The sequence below is a fragment of the Falco punctatus genome (assembly GCF_963210335.1).
Source record: "Falco punctatus genome assembly, chromosome: 15".
In the NCBI taxonomy this organism is placed as follows: Eukaryota; Metazoa; Chordata; class Aves; order Falconiformes; family Falconidae; genus Falco; species Falco punctatus.
Window position 1 is genome coordinate 12,382,920 of NC_137595.1, and position 17,291 is coordinate 12,400,210.

The 17,291-nt window shown below is 47.8% G+C and overlaps 1 protein-coding gene across 1 annotated transcript; it reads right to left on the bottom strand.

The window, feature by feature from the left end:
- Positions 1-13,226: 13,226 nt before the first annotated feature.
- Positions 13,227-16,015, bottom strand: LOC308053687 (transcription factor SOX-3-like). Its single transcript, XM_080365242.1, has one exon. The coding sequence runs from the start codon at positions 15,058-15,060 to the stop codon at positions 14,104-14,106; it is 957 nt and encodes a 318-aa protein (XP_080221368.1). The 5' UTR covers positions 15,061-16,015; the 3' UTR covers positions 13,227-14,103.
- Positions 16,016-17,291: the final 1,276 nt, after the last annotated feature.

Here is a 17,291-nt window from a genome sequence, read left to right on the forward strand (position 1 = left end):
GCTACAGCTAACCATCTGCCATTTTTTCCAATTCTCCATTTGTTTGATGGATTATTGACCACCTTCTTCTGGCCCATGGGATCAGAAAACAAAGAAGGAGGTGTGGTGGTGCTGTGTAACAGCACTCAGAAAACCTTGGACTCAAATGAGCCTTTCTGTGTGGCACATTTTGCAATATTTTAGTTTTCTCAAGTGAGCTAGCACACCACAAGTGCTCACCATCACGTGGCGGATGAATAGCCATCTCACTTGTTAGAGAGGAAGAAAGCATGAAAGACAGCAGACTTGCCAGGCAGTTGTGAGTAACCTCCATCACAAAGGTCTCAAGCTGATCCTGAAGGGTTAAAAGTATTCCTTTCAAATAAAGGTTTTGGATCCACTAACACTGTCTGCAAATACAGTAAACTCAGAGTAACATGTGGTAAACGCCATCGTAATACTTTCCCCGACAATCCTGTTGGCTGCCAGATCCCTACAGTCCTGTTCTACCAGACACCTGAGCAAAGCTCTTCCTCATCACTCTCCATTCACCTACCATGCAGCAGTCGCTGCTCACAGAAACACTGGTAATGCTTCTTCAGCTGAGTAACTGGCATAATCACTTTTCACTTCCTCCAAATTAAGTCAGCAACAACTGGTACAAGATGAGCTTTACTGCTCTGGAAAAAAAATCAGGCAGTTTAAGAAAGGCAACCTCACTTCAATGAAGACTTTTTTCTATTTACATTTTTAATAACAGCAGCATTTTAGGGCACTCTTTCCCCTCTTCTTTCCTGAAACAAGCTACAACAATGTTAGTTGTCACATGTAAAAGGCACTTTTGGTGGTTTTGCAGAGTTCTCCTGGGTGATATTGCAATTGTAATCCTGTCACATTATAGGCCTTGGAAGAAAAACCTACAGTAAACTTTTATTTCAGCCACACCTTTGTGAAACTAGTCATTCCACACCAAAGCATATAACAGAGATCAAAATCTTGACCATTAGTGCTAGAAGCAACAACTCTCACACAGGTGACAACCTCTGGGTAGACTTCCAGTTGTGACCCATTCCTTACATAAAGCTGTCTTACTAAATATATACATCATGCACTTGAAAGTATGTCGTTTCAATTACACTGCATGGTTTTGGAATAAAGAATCTGGACCACAATGCAAAAACTATATTCCCCAGACATATTTCACCTCCATTCCCACCAGTGCCTATCAGTGCAGGAGCTGACCTCCCCCAGCCAGTCTTTTCCAGGCACATCACCACTCAAGTTAGCAACTCAAAACACAGCAGGGACAAGATGAAGAGATAAGCACCCAATCCTGCATTCCTCCCACACCCAGAGCTCCCAGCCAGAGGGCAGATAAAGACAAGTGAGCTGGATCCCAAGGGTACTTATGTTTGAAACTGCTCAAATAGTGTTGCTAAATTATTAAGTCACAGTATTTTAAAACTTTTGCAGGATGGGGGTTGAGTATGTGCTTGACTGTTTATCCCTCTGCATGTGCTTGAACCATTCCTGATGGTTCATTTAGTTACTGGCTTGCAGAAATATCTGATGTCAGTTGACTCCAGGCAGTACCCAAAGCAGACACAGAGAACAAATCCAACACCCTTTGCTCACAAAGGCCCAGTTCACTGTATTTTAAAGTCAGGTTGTATACTTTAATCTTTAATGATGATACAAACAAGCAGGCAGCCATTATTACAATATTTCATCTGGCCGTATACTCAAGGAAAATAGATTCTAAATTGTGAGCAGTTCATTCAGAATGCACAAAATTAAGCCACAGAATTTAACCAGAACGTTTTGGTAGGATGCTGTACGGAAGGGTCACATAGAATGAAAAGGCTGAATAAATCCCATGGCCAATTACATGGTTACTGAATCATGAAAAGGCCAGGCTCCTGGAATTTTGCAGCTGCTAGTAGATTCAACGGATGCATCAAACCAGCAGCAAACTCAGCTACAAGTTACCCTCCCACAGAATTGATTTGAAACAAAATAAAATTACACTGAATCCCCATAATTTAGAAATTTTGCAAGAGAACACTGATAGACTTTAATTCCCATTACCTTTCCTTGTCTTTAGGATCCATCTGTACACTTTACTGCAAAACACATAAAATACCTTTTGTTTTTAATGAAAAACATGATACACACATTCAAGAGATCATATTTTTAGTGAAATTAAGCCCAACATTTAAGTGTAATTGTTTATTGGGAGGAGGAAGTGTATATTTCAACTAAAAGTACTTGAACGTATTTGTATTGATTTGTATTGTACAAACAATAATTTGTATTGTTTCTGGAGTTCCACCTAGCTTGCAGCATGAAGCACCTCCTGTAAATTACAAACATGCAGAGGGCCTTGTCAGCACCAGGGAGGGCGTGCAGATCCTTCAGATCACCAAGCCATCACACAAAGCCTCCAAGAAGGCTCAGACAGCGCGGAGTGGCTGAGCCATCCTCACACACTACTAGCCTGGCTGTCCCTGGATAAAGCCTGGCAGTCCACGCTGGGGAAAAACAGGGAACAGCTACATGACTGATCACTCTTCCTCTTACCAGAATGACAAAGCCCATACGATACACCAAGATTACCAAGATTATCATAAGAAGCCCAGTGTATCTGAAAATATGATTAGTTTAAGCTCATATGCCATGGTTGAAGGGCTGGCATATATACACTTCCCACTCCAAGGCCAGTAACTTGTAGCAGAGGTATAAGGAGAAAATTAGGAACCATCCCCTCCTAGGGCTGCTGGAGCTCTTCTGGAGCTATCATCAGCATAAGGAAATGCTGCAGACAGGACAAGAATCAGCCCAGTTCTGAAATTTCTCTTCCAAACACTGGGCAGAGCATCAGTCTGAGACAAGGGATAACTACTGGCTCTGCTACTGCCTTGCTGCGTGTCCCTGGGCCATTTTCTTAATGTAACTGAGTTGCACTGATTTCCTTTGCAAAGTGTTTTGCAACTCCCAAATTAGGATTTATTATCAAACCACAAGTTCTGTCCTGGTATAGCACTCCCAGGCTTCCATGATGTTCAGGAACACACCTGATCATGTATGTTTCAATGACAGCAAATCAATTATTTTACAAACGACCAAGCGTTCAAGCTCAGTCAAAGCCCACGTTTGTGCAGAAACTCAAGTCAAACTGACCAGCCTATGTTAACTGCTGGTGCTGACTCATAGAAATTACATGCAGAAAACAGCCATGAAACACTGATCTCCCTTTTTTCCAACACACAATTCTTCTCTGCAGCTCACAGATATTTTATCCAGCCCTTCTTTAACATCTGAAGCATTCTCCTGGAGAGAACCTTGTATGTCTGAGTTGCATTTTCCTGGCATTCCTTTGATAAAATCCTCCTTCAATCTAACCCATTTTTCCTAGTTGTGTCACAGGGCACCACCCAGCAGAACTAGTTTTTCTTTTTGTGTCCTTCAGGTGTTATGCAGACTTCTTACTCCCTTCGCTAGTCATCACATAGTCCCACAGATATCCACCTCTTAATATCTCTCCTGATGTCTTAGAGACCTCTTTCCCCAAAGTAATTTTTTTAGCTGCAGTCTCAAACTTCTCCAGCTGCTCTGTGCAACTGACAACGTGGTACAGACATGCATGCTAAATCCCAAGTACAGACACGTGGGAAGACTGTATCAACATCCTTCCCTTTACTGATTTAGTTTTCTTTAATTAAAAGCATGTACTCTTCCTGTGTGTCTGCACAGTGTCTCTCTGACAGCCATGACATTTGAGAGATTGCTTAAGAGCAAACAACAAATCATTACTGGATTTTGAAATCTGCCATCTTCTCTTATCCACTAGCAAGGACATAAATCCACAGATCACAAGGATCCCTGATATGCATGGCAATTTCTACATGACCTAAATTTTCATGATAAGAATAGTTTCTTAGCCTATTGGCTCTAAAGACACCTCGACAATGCAACAATGCAATCCTAACTAGTTCTCCAGTATTCAGCCATCCGAATCATTAGCACTAGCTAGGTGTTATCTTCCCTTTCCCTCTTACCTCAGGAGCTTGTAAATGTTGACGGTACTTAAGGCCACTGAAATAGAAATGTCAAACATTTAACAGCTGATCCTACTGACAAATATTCCAGTCTGAAGATGATGCACTTCGCTGGACAAAGGGAATGAGAACATGCTCAGACAGATGTTTCAGTTGAAAAAATTGCTATTTTAAGTTTATGATTAGTCAGATTTTACCAGACAACTGTTACTAATATCCCCCTTCAGGTTAAGTTTCACAATGAGTATGAATGATGTTATCAAATAAAGAAGTGGGAATATGGGAGCACCATTTGTGGGATAACATAGGGACTTGAGAGTATACATTTGTTTTCTGTATTACTTGATCCAACAGTTATTTAAGTACTTTTAATATCTTAGCAAACACTTTAGCAAAGATTATTGCAGGGATATAAGGGAATGTACACGAACACATGCATTTATGCATATTCTACTGATGCTTCCTGTGCCAAAGGGTATATGTTCATACATGTATGCCATATGACATACCCAAGTAACCACAGGACCTTCTTTTAGTAGTTTGCCTATTCTATCACATCATCTGTTGTGGTCATGCCCCATGCCGCATCTTTCTTAAGCTTTTAGGCTGCAACATGACAGAGAAGGTGCTGTAGGGGGAATCCGTTGACTATATTGTGGCCAGGACAGAATCCTGGTATATACTTAGATATTGTTATATACGTATATATTTTAAGGTCAGAAGGGTCCATTACGATCCTTTACCCTAACCCCCTGGGGCACAGCCCAGACTATTACATTTCACCCAGCAGTTCCTGCAGAGGGGAGAATTATTCTCTCTTACTGCATAAGTGAACTCCACTAAGCCCAACAGCTTGTTATTCATACTGTAAAGCAAGCAGCACCTACCACAATTTGAGTGATGAAATAAATAATAATGCAGCCAACCAAAATGGGAGACAAACTAGACAAATCCTCATCAAAATTCAGCAGATCTGGGCTAGCTCCCTCCCAAAGCTCCCTTGTCCTCCCCTTCACACAGAGATTTTAGGGACAAATGCCAGTAGATCTCTATTGTTCCTGTTCATTCATTAGCTACAACTGATTTTTCTGTTGTGCTCACACTTCAAGGTAAGGATAAGCTAGATTCTGATCACGTTGTACATATTGAAAAAGTAACTATGAGACACAGAAAATACAGATGGAAAATACAGATGGATTTTCAACACAAAGTAATATTGGATTGTTTTCTTCACAGTTTTAAATAATCCTCAGAAGTGAAACATACATGTTTCAAGGTGATAAACTCCTTTCATCCCATTATCTTGGGGCCTTCCGCTTCCATCTCCATTAGTTTATCATTCTCCTTTTTTACATCTAATCTCCCTGGCCAGCCTTCACTAAATGGACTCAGAAAAAAAGCCTCTTGGTACTATTTGTCACGATGTCATTTTCTATATGCATAGTTCTCATGTCTGCAGTAAAAGAATGATATTTATTAAATCATAAAAGCCTACCTTTAAATTGGCGCTCAGTTTCTAGTCCTCCCTCCCATATGCACCGCTGCAGATCACGAACACTGCTTTTTACGGCTTTAAAGAAAAGGAAAGGGTCTCAGTTTAGCTGGAACAATGCGTTTCACAGAGCTACAGCTTTCACTTACCTCCCATGCTGGGGGTTACTATTTGCTTTCCCACACTTCCCTTTGGGCTGCCAGTCTTTGGAGCTGGAATTAAGACAGACACAAATGGTGATTAAACCTGCTTAGATATATGAATGAGTGTGATCATCAAAATCACACCTACTGCTTTTGAAGTTGAGGAAAACAAGTCCTATTCCTCTGAAAAGCTTGCAGTCTAAAGCATGATAAAAAGTGCTCAAGGGTGATCTTTGCAACAAAATTGATGATGCAATCTATTGAAGCCACCTGCTCCCCCTTTAGAAGCATTCCTGTTTCTCATGAAGCAGGCCAGGTGAACCTAAATCCTGACCCTCCCACATGAGCTACTTCACCTTATGCTTATAACCCTGACTTCCTTATCTGTCTGATGATGAAGGTCTGTTCCATCTGCTGCTTCTCTCTCCAGTGCATCTATGGGCAAGCCAAGGTAGAAATCTTAGAAGCTGGCAGTAGTTCTCATTAAGAATTGTTCAGGAAATTCTCAACCATCACAATTTTGAAACTCCTCAAGGAGATTACTGTAGGGACTGCTTCTCATTCAAGGACCACATTCACCTATTTCCTTATCACAAACCAAAGGAGACAATCTAGCGCTATAACCACAAAGCACTTTCAGAGAAAGTTAACATGCCCTTACTTCAGCATCAACTTGTCCTCCTTCTTCTGGCTTCCATCCAGATACAGAAACTATGGCTTTGTTTAGCCATGCTTTCAACCCAGGCTGGCTTGCCTCTAAGGGGATACAGACAAAAGGACATTTGCTGCTCATCTACCTATTCTGCACTGAGGGTGAAGCAGATCAAGCACCAAATGTCTGCCAGTGCCTCCCCAACACCACCCTTGGGTAGCATTTGCCATTAGTCAGCCTTCCTCCTCTTGAAGTCCTGCACCGAGCGGGGTAAAGAGGTACTTGGCAGCCAACTCTTGCAATATCGTGATGTCAGCAGTATCTTCATATCTTGTCAGCAGCTCCCTGGGGGCTACCAACAAGCTTCTGCTGTGAAGCTGTTTGGAACTATAATTTGATAAAAACTAGAGATCCGTAGTTCTGTTAGGAAAGGAGGGATTTTCTCATGATGAAACCTGTTTAAGAAGAAATGAACTTTCTCAGGGTTGTGTGTATCAGAGCAGTATTCTGAACTGACACGCTGACAGTCCAGTGAAAACTCAGTTGTCTAAAAAAGAGTAGGACTGTATGGTCAGTACTCTACATAGGTGTGGAGGCTGTGCTCATATCCAGTTTCTGAATCTTGGCAGGATCGAGGACGGAAGATGGAGCCAAGCAGAACCAGAGCACAGGAATCAGACTGCAAAATCTCTTCTAACGCTTGTTCAGTGCTATTGAAATCTGTTTAGGCTGGCCTAAGTTCTAGTCCTCTCTTGAATAACTGAAAAGAAAATGATTGTGGGAGAAGTTTCAAGTAATAGGAAATCCAAATGACCTGCCAGATTTTGGCAGTGCCATGCTGCTTTTCCATGGAGCTCACAAGTCTCCTTTCATCATTAACTGGCCTGTCAGTCAGTGATAACAAAGTAACTCCAACTACAGATGGACAGTCCTCTGCTAGAGGCCAAAACAATCGCCTTTCCTGCTCCAGAATCTCCTGCAGAAGACCATTCAATGCCACTATAGCCTAAATTATTTAGTAATCTTTTTTGTTATACTGCTGTCTAAATAAAAAACCACAAAAGAATCCTTATTTCCTTTAGCAGTTAATCCAAAATTATTAGTACCTGCGTACACAGGACCTTGAAATCGAGACATCTTGTTCTCGGCTAGAACTATTCCCCTTTGACACAAGTACAGACTGAAATCTATTGAGAGAAGAGCAGAAGAGTTACTGGAAGAGGAACCAAAATATTTTCAAGAAGTTAGCCTCCTTACTTTGAGATTAAGTAAAAAACCCCTTTCGTTATAACATTGCGTGCTTTGCACAAAATCAGCCAAGTCGGAGAAACTTCAACTGTTCTTAGGACATTCCCCGAGAGAATGCAGACAGGGCTAATCCTTACTGCAGCAACTCCTGCAGACCTGCCGAATGTCTGGAAAACTACACAGAATTAATTACCTTGATGCATATTTTTGCCAGTTTATGTATTCAGCTCCTTTACTCCTTTTTACTTTAAGGGCATGACAATTAATTTAGTTACTATCCCAGCTCTGATACACTCATAAAAAATTCACACCTGTTTCACAAATGTTCACCTGTTTAACAGATTGAAGATTAAAAGAAAGGAACATTTTGCTCAGTAATGAAAGTATAACTTTTAAAAAAGAATTCTTCCTAGGACATTTGCTGTTTACATGGTGTAAAATGAAAACTGCCCAGTAAATCTTAAAGGGGAAAAAAAGGAAAGGAGGAAAAAAAAAAAAAGGAAGGAAAAGAAAAGAATGATTTGGATTAAAATATCTTTTCTTAACTTTGTGGAAAAGAAGCTTTTCTAACTTGGCAGCACAGTACAATGAAAATGAAATCAATGCCAAGTGTCTTATCCCGAACTCTGAATGGGCAAAGTTCCCATTGACTTTCAAGATTTCTTCCCTTGCAAATGGCATTCAGGAACAGTTGTTACATGCACCTAAGGCACGTCCACCACTATGTTCTGTCTCTCCCCTTTCTGTCAAGTAGATGTATAGAATTTTTGAAATCAGCACAGCAAGCTGTGAATGATGATGCATGAAATGAATAAGCTGAGTCTAGTACAAAGGGGAAATCCTGAAGGCTTGGTGCAATCACTGCTATACTATTTCCTATGGCCTGTATAGAAAAGATGCATAATATTCTTCATGGAGACAAAGAAAAAAAGCTCACCAAGGCCAGGAGTCTCAATCAGAAGCCCCAAAAGAGACAAATGACAGAAGCTCACAAGTTTTTAACATTGCTTAGTTTCCCTCTTATTCCTAGGCCTGTCCCAATTTACGCCTGACTCTTTCCGAGCTCTGGGCTGGTGTGCACATGGAATATACACATCGCAATCTGGGGCTCTGAGCACCTGGCTCACTTTGCATTCCTTTGGAAGCAGCACAGCTTATGTAGTAGTTTATGTTTCACACTTCTCCCCATCAGCCAAGGTGAGTTTGTACCAATGCACCAGCACGTGAACTGTGATGGCCAAAGCACAGAGAAAGGTGTAGTGATTTCCAGAGGATCGACTGAGCAAACAGCTCTGGGGCAGTAACGTGTTAAACCCCCCCAGCTGCTTCCTCATGTGGATATGAATCGGAGACTTCAGTTACATTAGCACAAGCATTTTTAAACCAGGCCAAATCATGCTCAGCTTGATTTAGCATAATTTGACATATTACCGAATAAAAGTAACCTGGCAGAAATATGGTTTAATTGAACTTAGCAACAACAATAAAGATGAGCATCCTGAGTATAACACCGACTTAAATAACATTTAAGTGGTATGCACTCTTTTTCTTAATCACAGAGGAGGTATAAATACATCTCTTTATGGATTTACTGTGACAACCCCGTCATTCTCTTGCTCACACCGACACACGCTCACTCATATGCATTACAACCTCCCCTGCTGCACCAAGTAGGTGTAGATCTCAATTTAGGAACTGGAAAACTGAGGTATAAAATGGATAAAGAGCTTCTGAGGGTGTCTTTGGATGAAGCAAATCTGAAATTCTGTTTACTTGACTAGCAACACAAAGAAGTTGGCTGTGAATCGTATTCATAGCAAAGAATAAGTAATTCCTCATCCTGAGGACATTCTGTTGTGAAATAAGTCACTGCATTGCAATTATTATGGCATCCAGTGGCATCAGTAAAAAGTCATGATAGACAAGCATATGGGAAACTATTCTGCAAAACTTAATCTGCATTAAGCACTAAATTATCCTGTGCAAACAGATCTGCAGTAGCAGCTCTCCACTCCATCCTTTCGACATCTTAAAAGAAATGGATTCAAATTCTCTTTAAGATTTCTGTGTTTTGTCACTCCAGGTTTACCACAGAAATAATCTGAATCTGCACCATGTAAATGAGCTGGACTTGACTATAGTAAGTCTAGGATTGAGGCAGGTAGGCAGAAAAGAAGCCATACCAAACTTCTTACTACTGCAGGCACTGGGAACAGCAGCGACATTCCAGTCCTGAACATCACCTAACTTCATCTCTTCCGCTGTATTCATTCCTATGAAATAATTCCTTCCATTGACATCGGAATACAGTTAGACAAGTTCCTATCTTTCTAGTGTTCCTGAAAAGTATTTTTATTAGTCTCATGTTTAATATGGGAAAGCACTTGATTTATAAATGCTTTCATAAAATGTTTATGCTCATTACATGCCTTTTACTGAATTTAGTATTCATCTCTTCTTATAGCAAAAAAATATCAGAAATACAAAAAATATGTGGTTTTAAAAATATTCTTAAAATACCCACAATCTGATTTCTCTGCTAATTATTACTTATTATTTCCCAACCAGACTGTCTCAAAATTTTAATTTAAATTATTCTCACCACTTTTTTTGAAATAAATTAATTCTGCAGCTATTTGGTATAGGAAGGAACCCTGAAAATGTAACCCAATATGCTGGGGTTTTGACAGACTAACAGTAGCACCAAGTGTGATCTTCCACTTTTCCATTAAAAAAAAAGTGTTAACGCAAAAGCCTAAATATTGTCATTACACTTTAATACTGACGTTATTAACCTCTCCACACCCGATGTTCAGTCTTTCTAAGGATAATGGACGTGCTTGCATCTATTCTAGATGTTCTAGAATAAGGCTGTAGGCTTTTTAACTGTGCAAACAATTGCTAATGATTTTGCACATGCAACAACTCAGCATTTCACTTTCAGCCCTGTCTTGTGAAGTGCTGTGGATTTCTAGAGCTGATGGATTCTGTGCAGATGCGTCTTCCACAGAGTGAACATGTCTTGTATGCAACTGTTTGTAACTTCACCTGCTCTCCCCAAGAACCCTAATGGCTTGATTCTGATCCCTCCCACAAGTGCAGGAGTATGAAACGCTGCACAGGCATTGCTCAAAAAGCATGTAGATTATGCATGCAGGATGTATGTCTATGCCCAGAATAAACTGAAAATTTTAAAATGAAGTTCAGTACACATAAAACATACCTGCATTAATTCAAAGGGAACATGTTTCTGTATTTGTTCTTGAGGCATATTTCTCGAGTCCAAGCAAAGGATGTAACAGTGCTCTTTGAAAAAAAAGTTCTTTCGGGCAATATCTCCCTCTATGTTGTTGGCTCTCCAATGGAAAAGACACCCGTGTTCGGGGAAAAAAAAGCTGTTTCTGTACTTGTACTTGTGTGAAAGGCTGGGTTCATTGCTTTTGGCTTGCAATGGGTCTCTCCCCCACTCAGTGGTGTGTGCCTGTTTATAACCCTTCCCGCAAGCTCTGCACACAAATGAACTCCAGGATAAAGTTCAGCCCCAGAAAACTGAAAATTGGGTGGAGGATTTTTTCTGGGCACCTCAAAACCGATAGCTCAGGAAAATCATCCACAAGCCAAACCACAAACAGCTTTCAAAGAGAACATCTTTGAAATATATATACAGAGGCATCTCCCTGTGATCCCTCAGGGACTTGCTCACAAACTCTCCTTAGGCCCTGACTTATGGCAAACAAGGATAACTTGAACTCGAAAATACTGCAAATCTTTGAAGAACACTGTTTTTCCCATTTCAGGGCAGAGAATCCACTTCCAGAGAACTCAATAAAGACAACAACTACTTATAATGATGCAGCTGCAATTCAGCGCTGAAGATACCAAACACAATTCCAGTGCTGGCAGCAGCTCACCTGCTCGGGAGCCCTCGATTTTTGTCAGACGTGCAGCGCACGCCTGTCCGGCCAGGCTGAGGGGAGACCTGTTTCAGGGAACGGGATCATCACACTTCCCCTCCCAGAGCTGTCCCGCACTGCCTTTTCTGGGAGCACTGGGGAGCACCTTGGCCCCCAGCTGAGTGGAAACGGGACCTGCTGCTGCCGGCCCTGCGTATCTCAGTGTATGATCCCGACACCACTGATCTTGCCACCGTCTTCTCTCAGAGCTCCGGGTTATGAAGCTGCTTCTCCTCACAGAGCTAGTAACCGGCACACTCCTACCTGAAGGGTAGAGGCCACAGGTTTGTCAGAATTCACCAGGAATGTTGCGGAAAGAGTTGAGCTGAGGCTGTGAAACACAAATCGGGTTAGCATTTGCAAAGTGATTACCCCCAGTTCCAGCACAGCTGTTCCCCCGAGGAGAGGGGAGCCCGCGCGGTGCCGGGGGCTTGCCACCCGGCCCAGGAGCGACAGGCTCCGAGGGCTTGGCTGTGCAGGGGGCGGCGTGTGCCCGGGGGTCCCTCCTCGGGCCGAGGACCTGCAGCAGCTGCTCCCCACACTCCCCCGGCCCCGGGCGGCCGGGCACCCCGCACCGCAGAAGGAGATGCTCGGTTTGGTTGGCAGAACATCGTTTTTCCTCTTGCAAGAGCTGGAGGAAGCCCCTCACCGGGCCTGGGCGGGCTGCCCGGCGCTGCGGCCGGGGTGGGAGCGGGGGCAGCGGGGGGGTCGCAGCTCTCACGGCCCCGGCAGGTCTCGGCCGCCGCAAGCGGGCAGCGGAAGGGCGCAAAGGCTCCCCCCGAAGCCGCCGTTGGTAAGGGGCAAGCAGAGCAGGCCCCTTTAAACGAAGCCAAACCAAACAACGAGAGCACCTTCCCGTCCCCTCTCCTGTTCAGCAGAGGGATGGGCAGTGGAAGCAAGCGAAGGGCAGAGGCTCGGGGGGCTGCGATGCGAAATGCACGGAGCGTCTCTGGCTGCGAGCGGCCCCCGGCCCGGCCAGCCCCGAGTCCGGCCGTTGGCCCCCGGGCCCCGCTCGGAGCCAGGAGCAGGGGGCACGCCGGGGGGGCGGCCGGGAGCCGGGCTCTCGCTGCCGGACAGAGCGGGACAAGCCGGCTGCCCTTCCGCCGGGCCCCGGGGCTCCGCGGGAGCTGCGGCTCGGGGCTGCTCCGCAGCGCCCGTGGAAATACAGCCAGCAATAACGCAGATCCCTAAAAAAAAAGAGAAGGAAAACAACACACAAAAAAAAAGGATAGAAAAGTTGTCCAGACGAAAAACACACTCGTCAAACATACTGAAAAGATTGAATTATTTATTTCCTCTGGGGACTCCTGTAACCATTCATTTTTAATAGACTCTAATTAAGAGTTCCCCAACGGGTTTTACTTCTGTAAATATTTCAGATGAGCTCGGGTTTCTAGGCAAATCCTCCAGAGCAAAAAACCCCGAGGCGCATACATGTAACCCCCTGCCCTCCCCGTCGGCCGAGAGAAACCGGCCGGGCGGAGAGGCAACAAGTGGCCGGCGCTCGCAGCGCAGAAGCTCCAGCAGCACCAGCGGCGCTTCCCCAGCCCGGGTCCCGCTTCGCTTTTAGAAACAAAATCACCTCGAAGGAGCGCTCCTTCCCCCCGCCCCCGAGCAAAATCCACGACCGCGCGGCAGCCGCAGAAACCCGGCCGAAAAGCGGCGGCAGCTCTCGGGCTCCCCGGCCGGGCGGCGGGAGCCCCCGGGACACCGCGCCCGGCCCCGCACAAACCGGCCGGAGACTGCCGACGTGCCCGATATAAAATTTATTGATCTCTCTTCGTTTAGAAGAAGGAAGCAAACGAGGACTAGGGACAGAGAGAAGGAAGGAGCATTTCGATGACTTTTTTAAGAAATCCGGTAAACAAAACTAAAACGTTTTTTCATCCGATATGTCAAAACATGAATCACAGTAAAAATCACAAACCAATTTACATTAAGTTTACAGCTTAAGAAAAAACAAGACACACAGCTTACTATAAATAAAAGAAATGCGTTTGCGACCCGCACAGCTCTCTCCCACCTCCCCCGTTTTTTTAAGGGACAAAATCCTAAAGTTAAGAAGTCGTGAAAGATACAGATTGTGGATAGAAACCAGGCGAGGCTCGGTAAGGTGGGAAGGACAAAAACACTTAAGAAACCACGACGAAAATGTGAACAACTGAATTAAAAAAAAAAAAAAAAGCCCGCCGGTTTGGTTGGGTTTTCTTTTTTTGTTTGTTTTTTTGGTTTTTTTTTTTTTTTACATAATTGTAACGCTAGAAATCAAACTGGAAGATGCGAACAAAACAGTGCCCAACATAGCAGAAACCAGGAAAGAAGTTGCCGTGGTTTGTAAACTTCACAGCGGCTTCTAGGAGGCAGGAGTTGTGCTCTATTAAAATAACAGCTTGCTCAATTATTATTTTTTTTTTGTACAAAAAAAATAGACACAACTAACGGATTTCCTTTTTTAAAATTTCTCCAAAGTTAGTATTAAGTCTGCTAAGCCGAGCAACACTGCCGTACGTCCCGGTGGAGTCAGGGAGCGGTGGTGGGGTTAGGGATTAAGACGGGGAGCCGTCCGGAGCACTCGAGTTTATATGTGAGTTAGTGGTACGGTACCATTCACGCCAGTCCCGGCACTCTGGTAGTGCTGGTGGACGCTGTGTAACCTGCTTCCCTGCAGGGCGGAAGGGTCTGTGGCATCCCCCCCCGGGGGCAGGTACATGCTGATCATATCCCGCAGGTCTCCCAGGCAGGCTCTCTGCGTGTGGGAAGTGATGGCAGGAGGAGGCGAGCTGGGCTCGGATTTCACCACCGAGCCCATGGAGCCCAGGCTCATGGCCGTGGAGGGCTGCTGGCCGTAGGCGGCGGGGGACATGCTGTAGGTGGAGGCGGCGTTCATGTAGGTCTGGGCCGTGGACATCATCGGGCTGTACTGCAGGCCCGTCATGTCGTAGCGGTGCATCTGCTGCAGCTGGGGGCTGTTCATGCCCGGGTGCTGGCTGTAACCCAGCTGGTCTTGCATCAGTGAGTAAGCCCCGTTGGTCCAGCCGTTCATATGGGCATAAGTGTCAATCCTCTGCCCCACCCCGACGGGGCTGCTCACCGCGTTGCCCCCCCCCGGGGCCAGCAGATTACCGGGCAGCGAGTATTTGTCTTTCTTCAGCAAGGTCTTGGTCTTCCTTCGGGGCCGGTATTTGTAATCCGGATACTCCTTCATGTGCACGGCCCGCAGCCGCTTGGCCTCGTCGATGAAGGGCCGCTTCTCGGCGTCGCTCAGCAGCTTCCAGTCAGCCCCGAGGCGCTTGCTGATCTCTGAGTTGTGCATCTTGGGATTCTCCTGGGCCATCTTCCGCCGCTGGCCCCGCGACCACACCATGAAGGCGTTCATGGGGCGCTTCACCCGGTCCTGGTCCGAGCCAGCTCCCGCCCCGTTGCCGGCCCCGCCGCCTCCACCACCTTTGCCGTTGCTGCCCGGAGCGGGGTTGCCCCCAGCGCTGCCCGGCGTGGGCTGCGGCGTCTTGATCTCAGTCTCCAGCATGCTGTACATGGCCGGAGCCGGCAAGAGGTGCGCCAGGGCGGCGGGCAGGCGGGCACCAGACCGGGGAGAGGAAGTTAGAAAAAAAAAAATAATAAAAAGAAAGGGAAAAAAACCTGCCTGGGCGGCTGCTCCGGGCGGAGGAAGTTTCTCTGCTTGGCGGGCGAAGGCGCCGCTCCCCGAGGACGAGGAGGAGGAGGAGGTGGTGGTGGTGCTGTTGCGGGTGCGGTGCGGATGCGCTGCGCTTCCCGCGGGCAGCACCAAGCGATGCGCACAGCAATCCCGGGGGTATTTGATTGACGGGCTATAAATGAGCGGGCGGCAGCCAATCAGCGAGCGGTTCCCGACAGCCCCGACGCCGGTAACTGACCGGCTGGGGAGGGGGGGGGAGCCGAAAAGTTGATGTTTCGGGGTCGCGGGGGCCGAGCCCCCACCCGCCGTCTCCCGCAGCCCCCGGCCCTGCGCCCCCGGCTCCCGGCCCGAGCGGCGGGGCGCGGCAGAGCCGGAGCTGCGCGGGGCAGAGAGGCCCGTGGGGCCCCCGCAGCTGCCGGCTGCTCTGCGGGGGAAGGAGCGGGCCCGGGCGCCGGGCGGGCCGGGGCTGCCCTCGGGGGCGCGGGGAGGAGGAGCGGGGCGGAGCGCTGTGCTGCAAGCGGGAGCCGTGCCTTTGCCAGGCACAAAGGGATTTGGGGCTCCCGGGTGGATGCACAGCCGTGCGCCAAGCCCGCAGAAGCTGCCTGGAGACGGAGCGAGCCCGTGCTGGATGACCCCCCCTTCCCGGAACGGATGGAGCTGGGGAGAGCGCACTGAACTCTTCTCGCTGCTGAGCCCTCTCCGGGGGGAGAATCCGCATTGCCCCACCGGGACCGGGCACTCGGTCCCGCTGGGAGAGGGTCTGCGCCGGGGCAGTCCGAGGGAGCGGCGGTGGGATGCGAGCGGGGCGGGCTGGCTGCCGGCCGGGGGCTCTCGGCCATCCCCCACCTACTCCCACCGCAATGCCACTTGAGTTTTTCCACTCGGCTGCCCCAAAGGGGGAAGGAGGTGGGGGGCACGGCCGGCGCTTGAAAAAACCCCAAGTTCCATGGCAACAGCAAAGTTCCCTCCGTATGAAACAAAACTTTGGTGGAGGGTGTGTGAGAGGAGCGAACTCAGTGGAGCTGTCAATCACGGGCCTCCCTTTCCGTCCCTCCCCTCCCCTTCGCATCCTTCGTTCCTTCCTTCCTCCCTCCCTTCCCCAGAGGCACGGACACCCGCACCTGCACGGACAGGGCTGGCAGCTCCTTGAAAGCACGGCGGGGACGGAGCTACCGCGCCTGCCGCTGCGGGGCCGGGGGGACGCGGGGCGCGCTGCCCGGTCCCAGCTCTTCCTCGCCCACCCCCTGCCCCGGCTCCAGCTCTGCCGGGGTAAGCCGGGCTGTTCCGCCGGCCGGGGCACGCTGCGGGAGGACAGGCTAAGACGAGCCTGCAGTCTGCTCGGAGTCGCGCTAGGAGAGTATCGGTGCCGGGCGAAGCGGGCAGCACCACCGGTTCCGCCGACGGAGCTCTGAGCAAGCTACCCCGGCAGCGTGTGGGGCGCAGGGGAGGGTCGGGGGCCTTGAGGTAGGGACGTGCCTGGACATCACGTCCCGTAGCGAGGGGCCCGGCGAGGAGGGATGTTGTCGCCACAGCTCCCCCGGCTTCGCAGCCGTCGGTGCTGCCCCAAAGAGGAGACCGCGAGGAAAACGACGGTGCAGGGGAGCGGACACCTCCAGGGCAGGGCTCCAGCCTGGACCCGGAGGCACAGCCCGAGCCGGTGCCGCTAGCCCCGAGCCCGCCGCGCTGCTGAAGCCGGGGAGGGGGCTCCGGGCCGGCTGCAGGGGGCGGCGGACGGGACCGCTCCGCGCAGCCCCGCTCAGCGCTTCCCGCGGGCGGGGGGCAGCGCTCCGGCTTAAAACGGCGCTGGCGGTGCTCTGGAAGCAGCACGGTGTCGTGGCGGATTTTTATTTGACCACGTGGATGCGAGCGCTACTGCAATTTAGCAGCTTAAGGTGTCACTCGTTTTGTACGGATTTCTTTTCCGACAAAATCATCTGTTGAACAAAGTCGAAGGCAAAATAAATCCCGCTTGGACGAGCTGTGATACAGTCAGCATTTTGTCTTTGTTGTTTGGCTTGTTACTGGTGTGCTCTTGCGTGAAGTTAAAAATTTCGCAGCCCGAGAGGACAGGGTGACAGCGGCAGGCGGTGTGGCAGGTGGTAGCACACCGC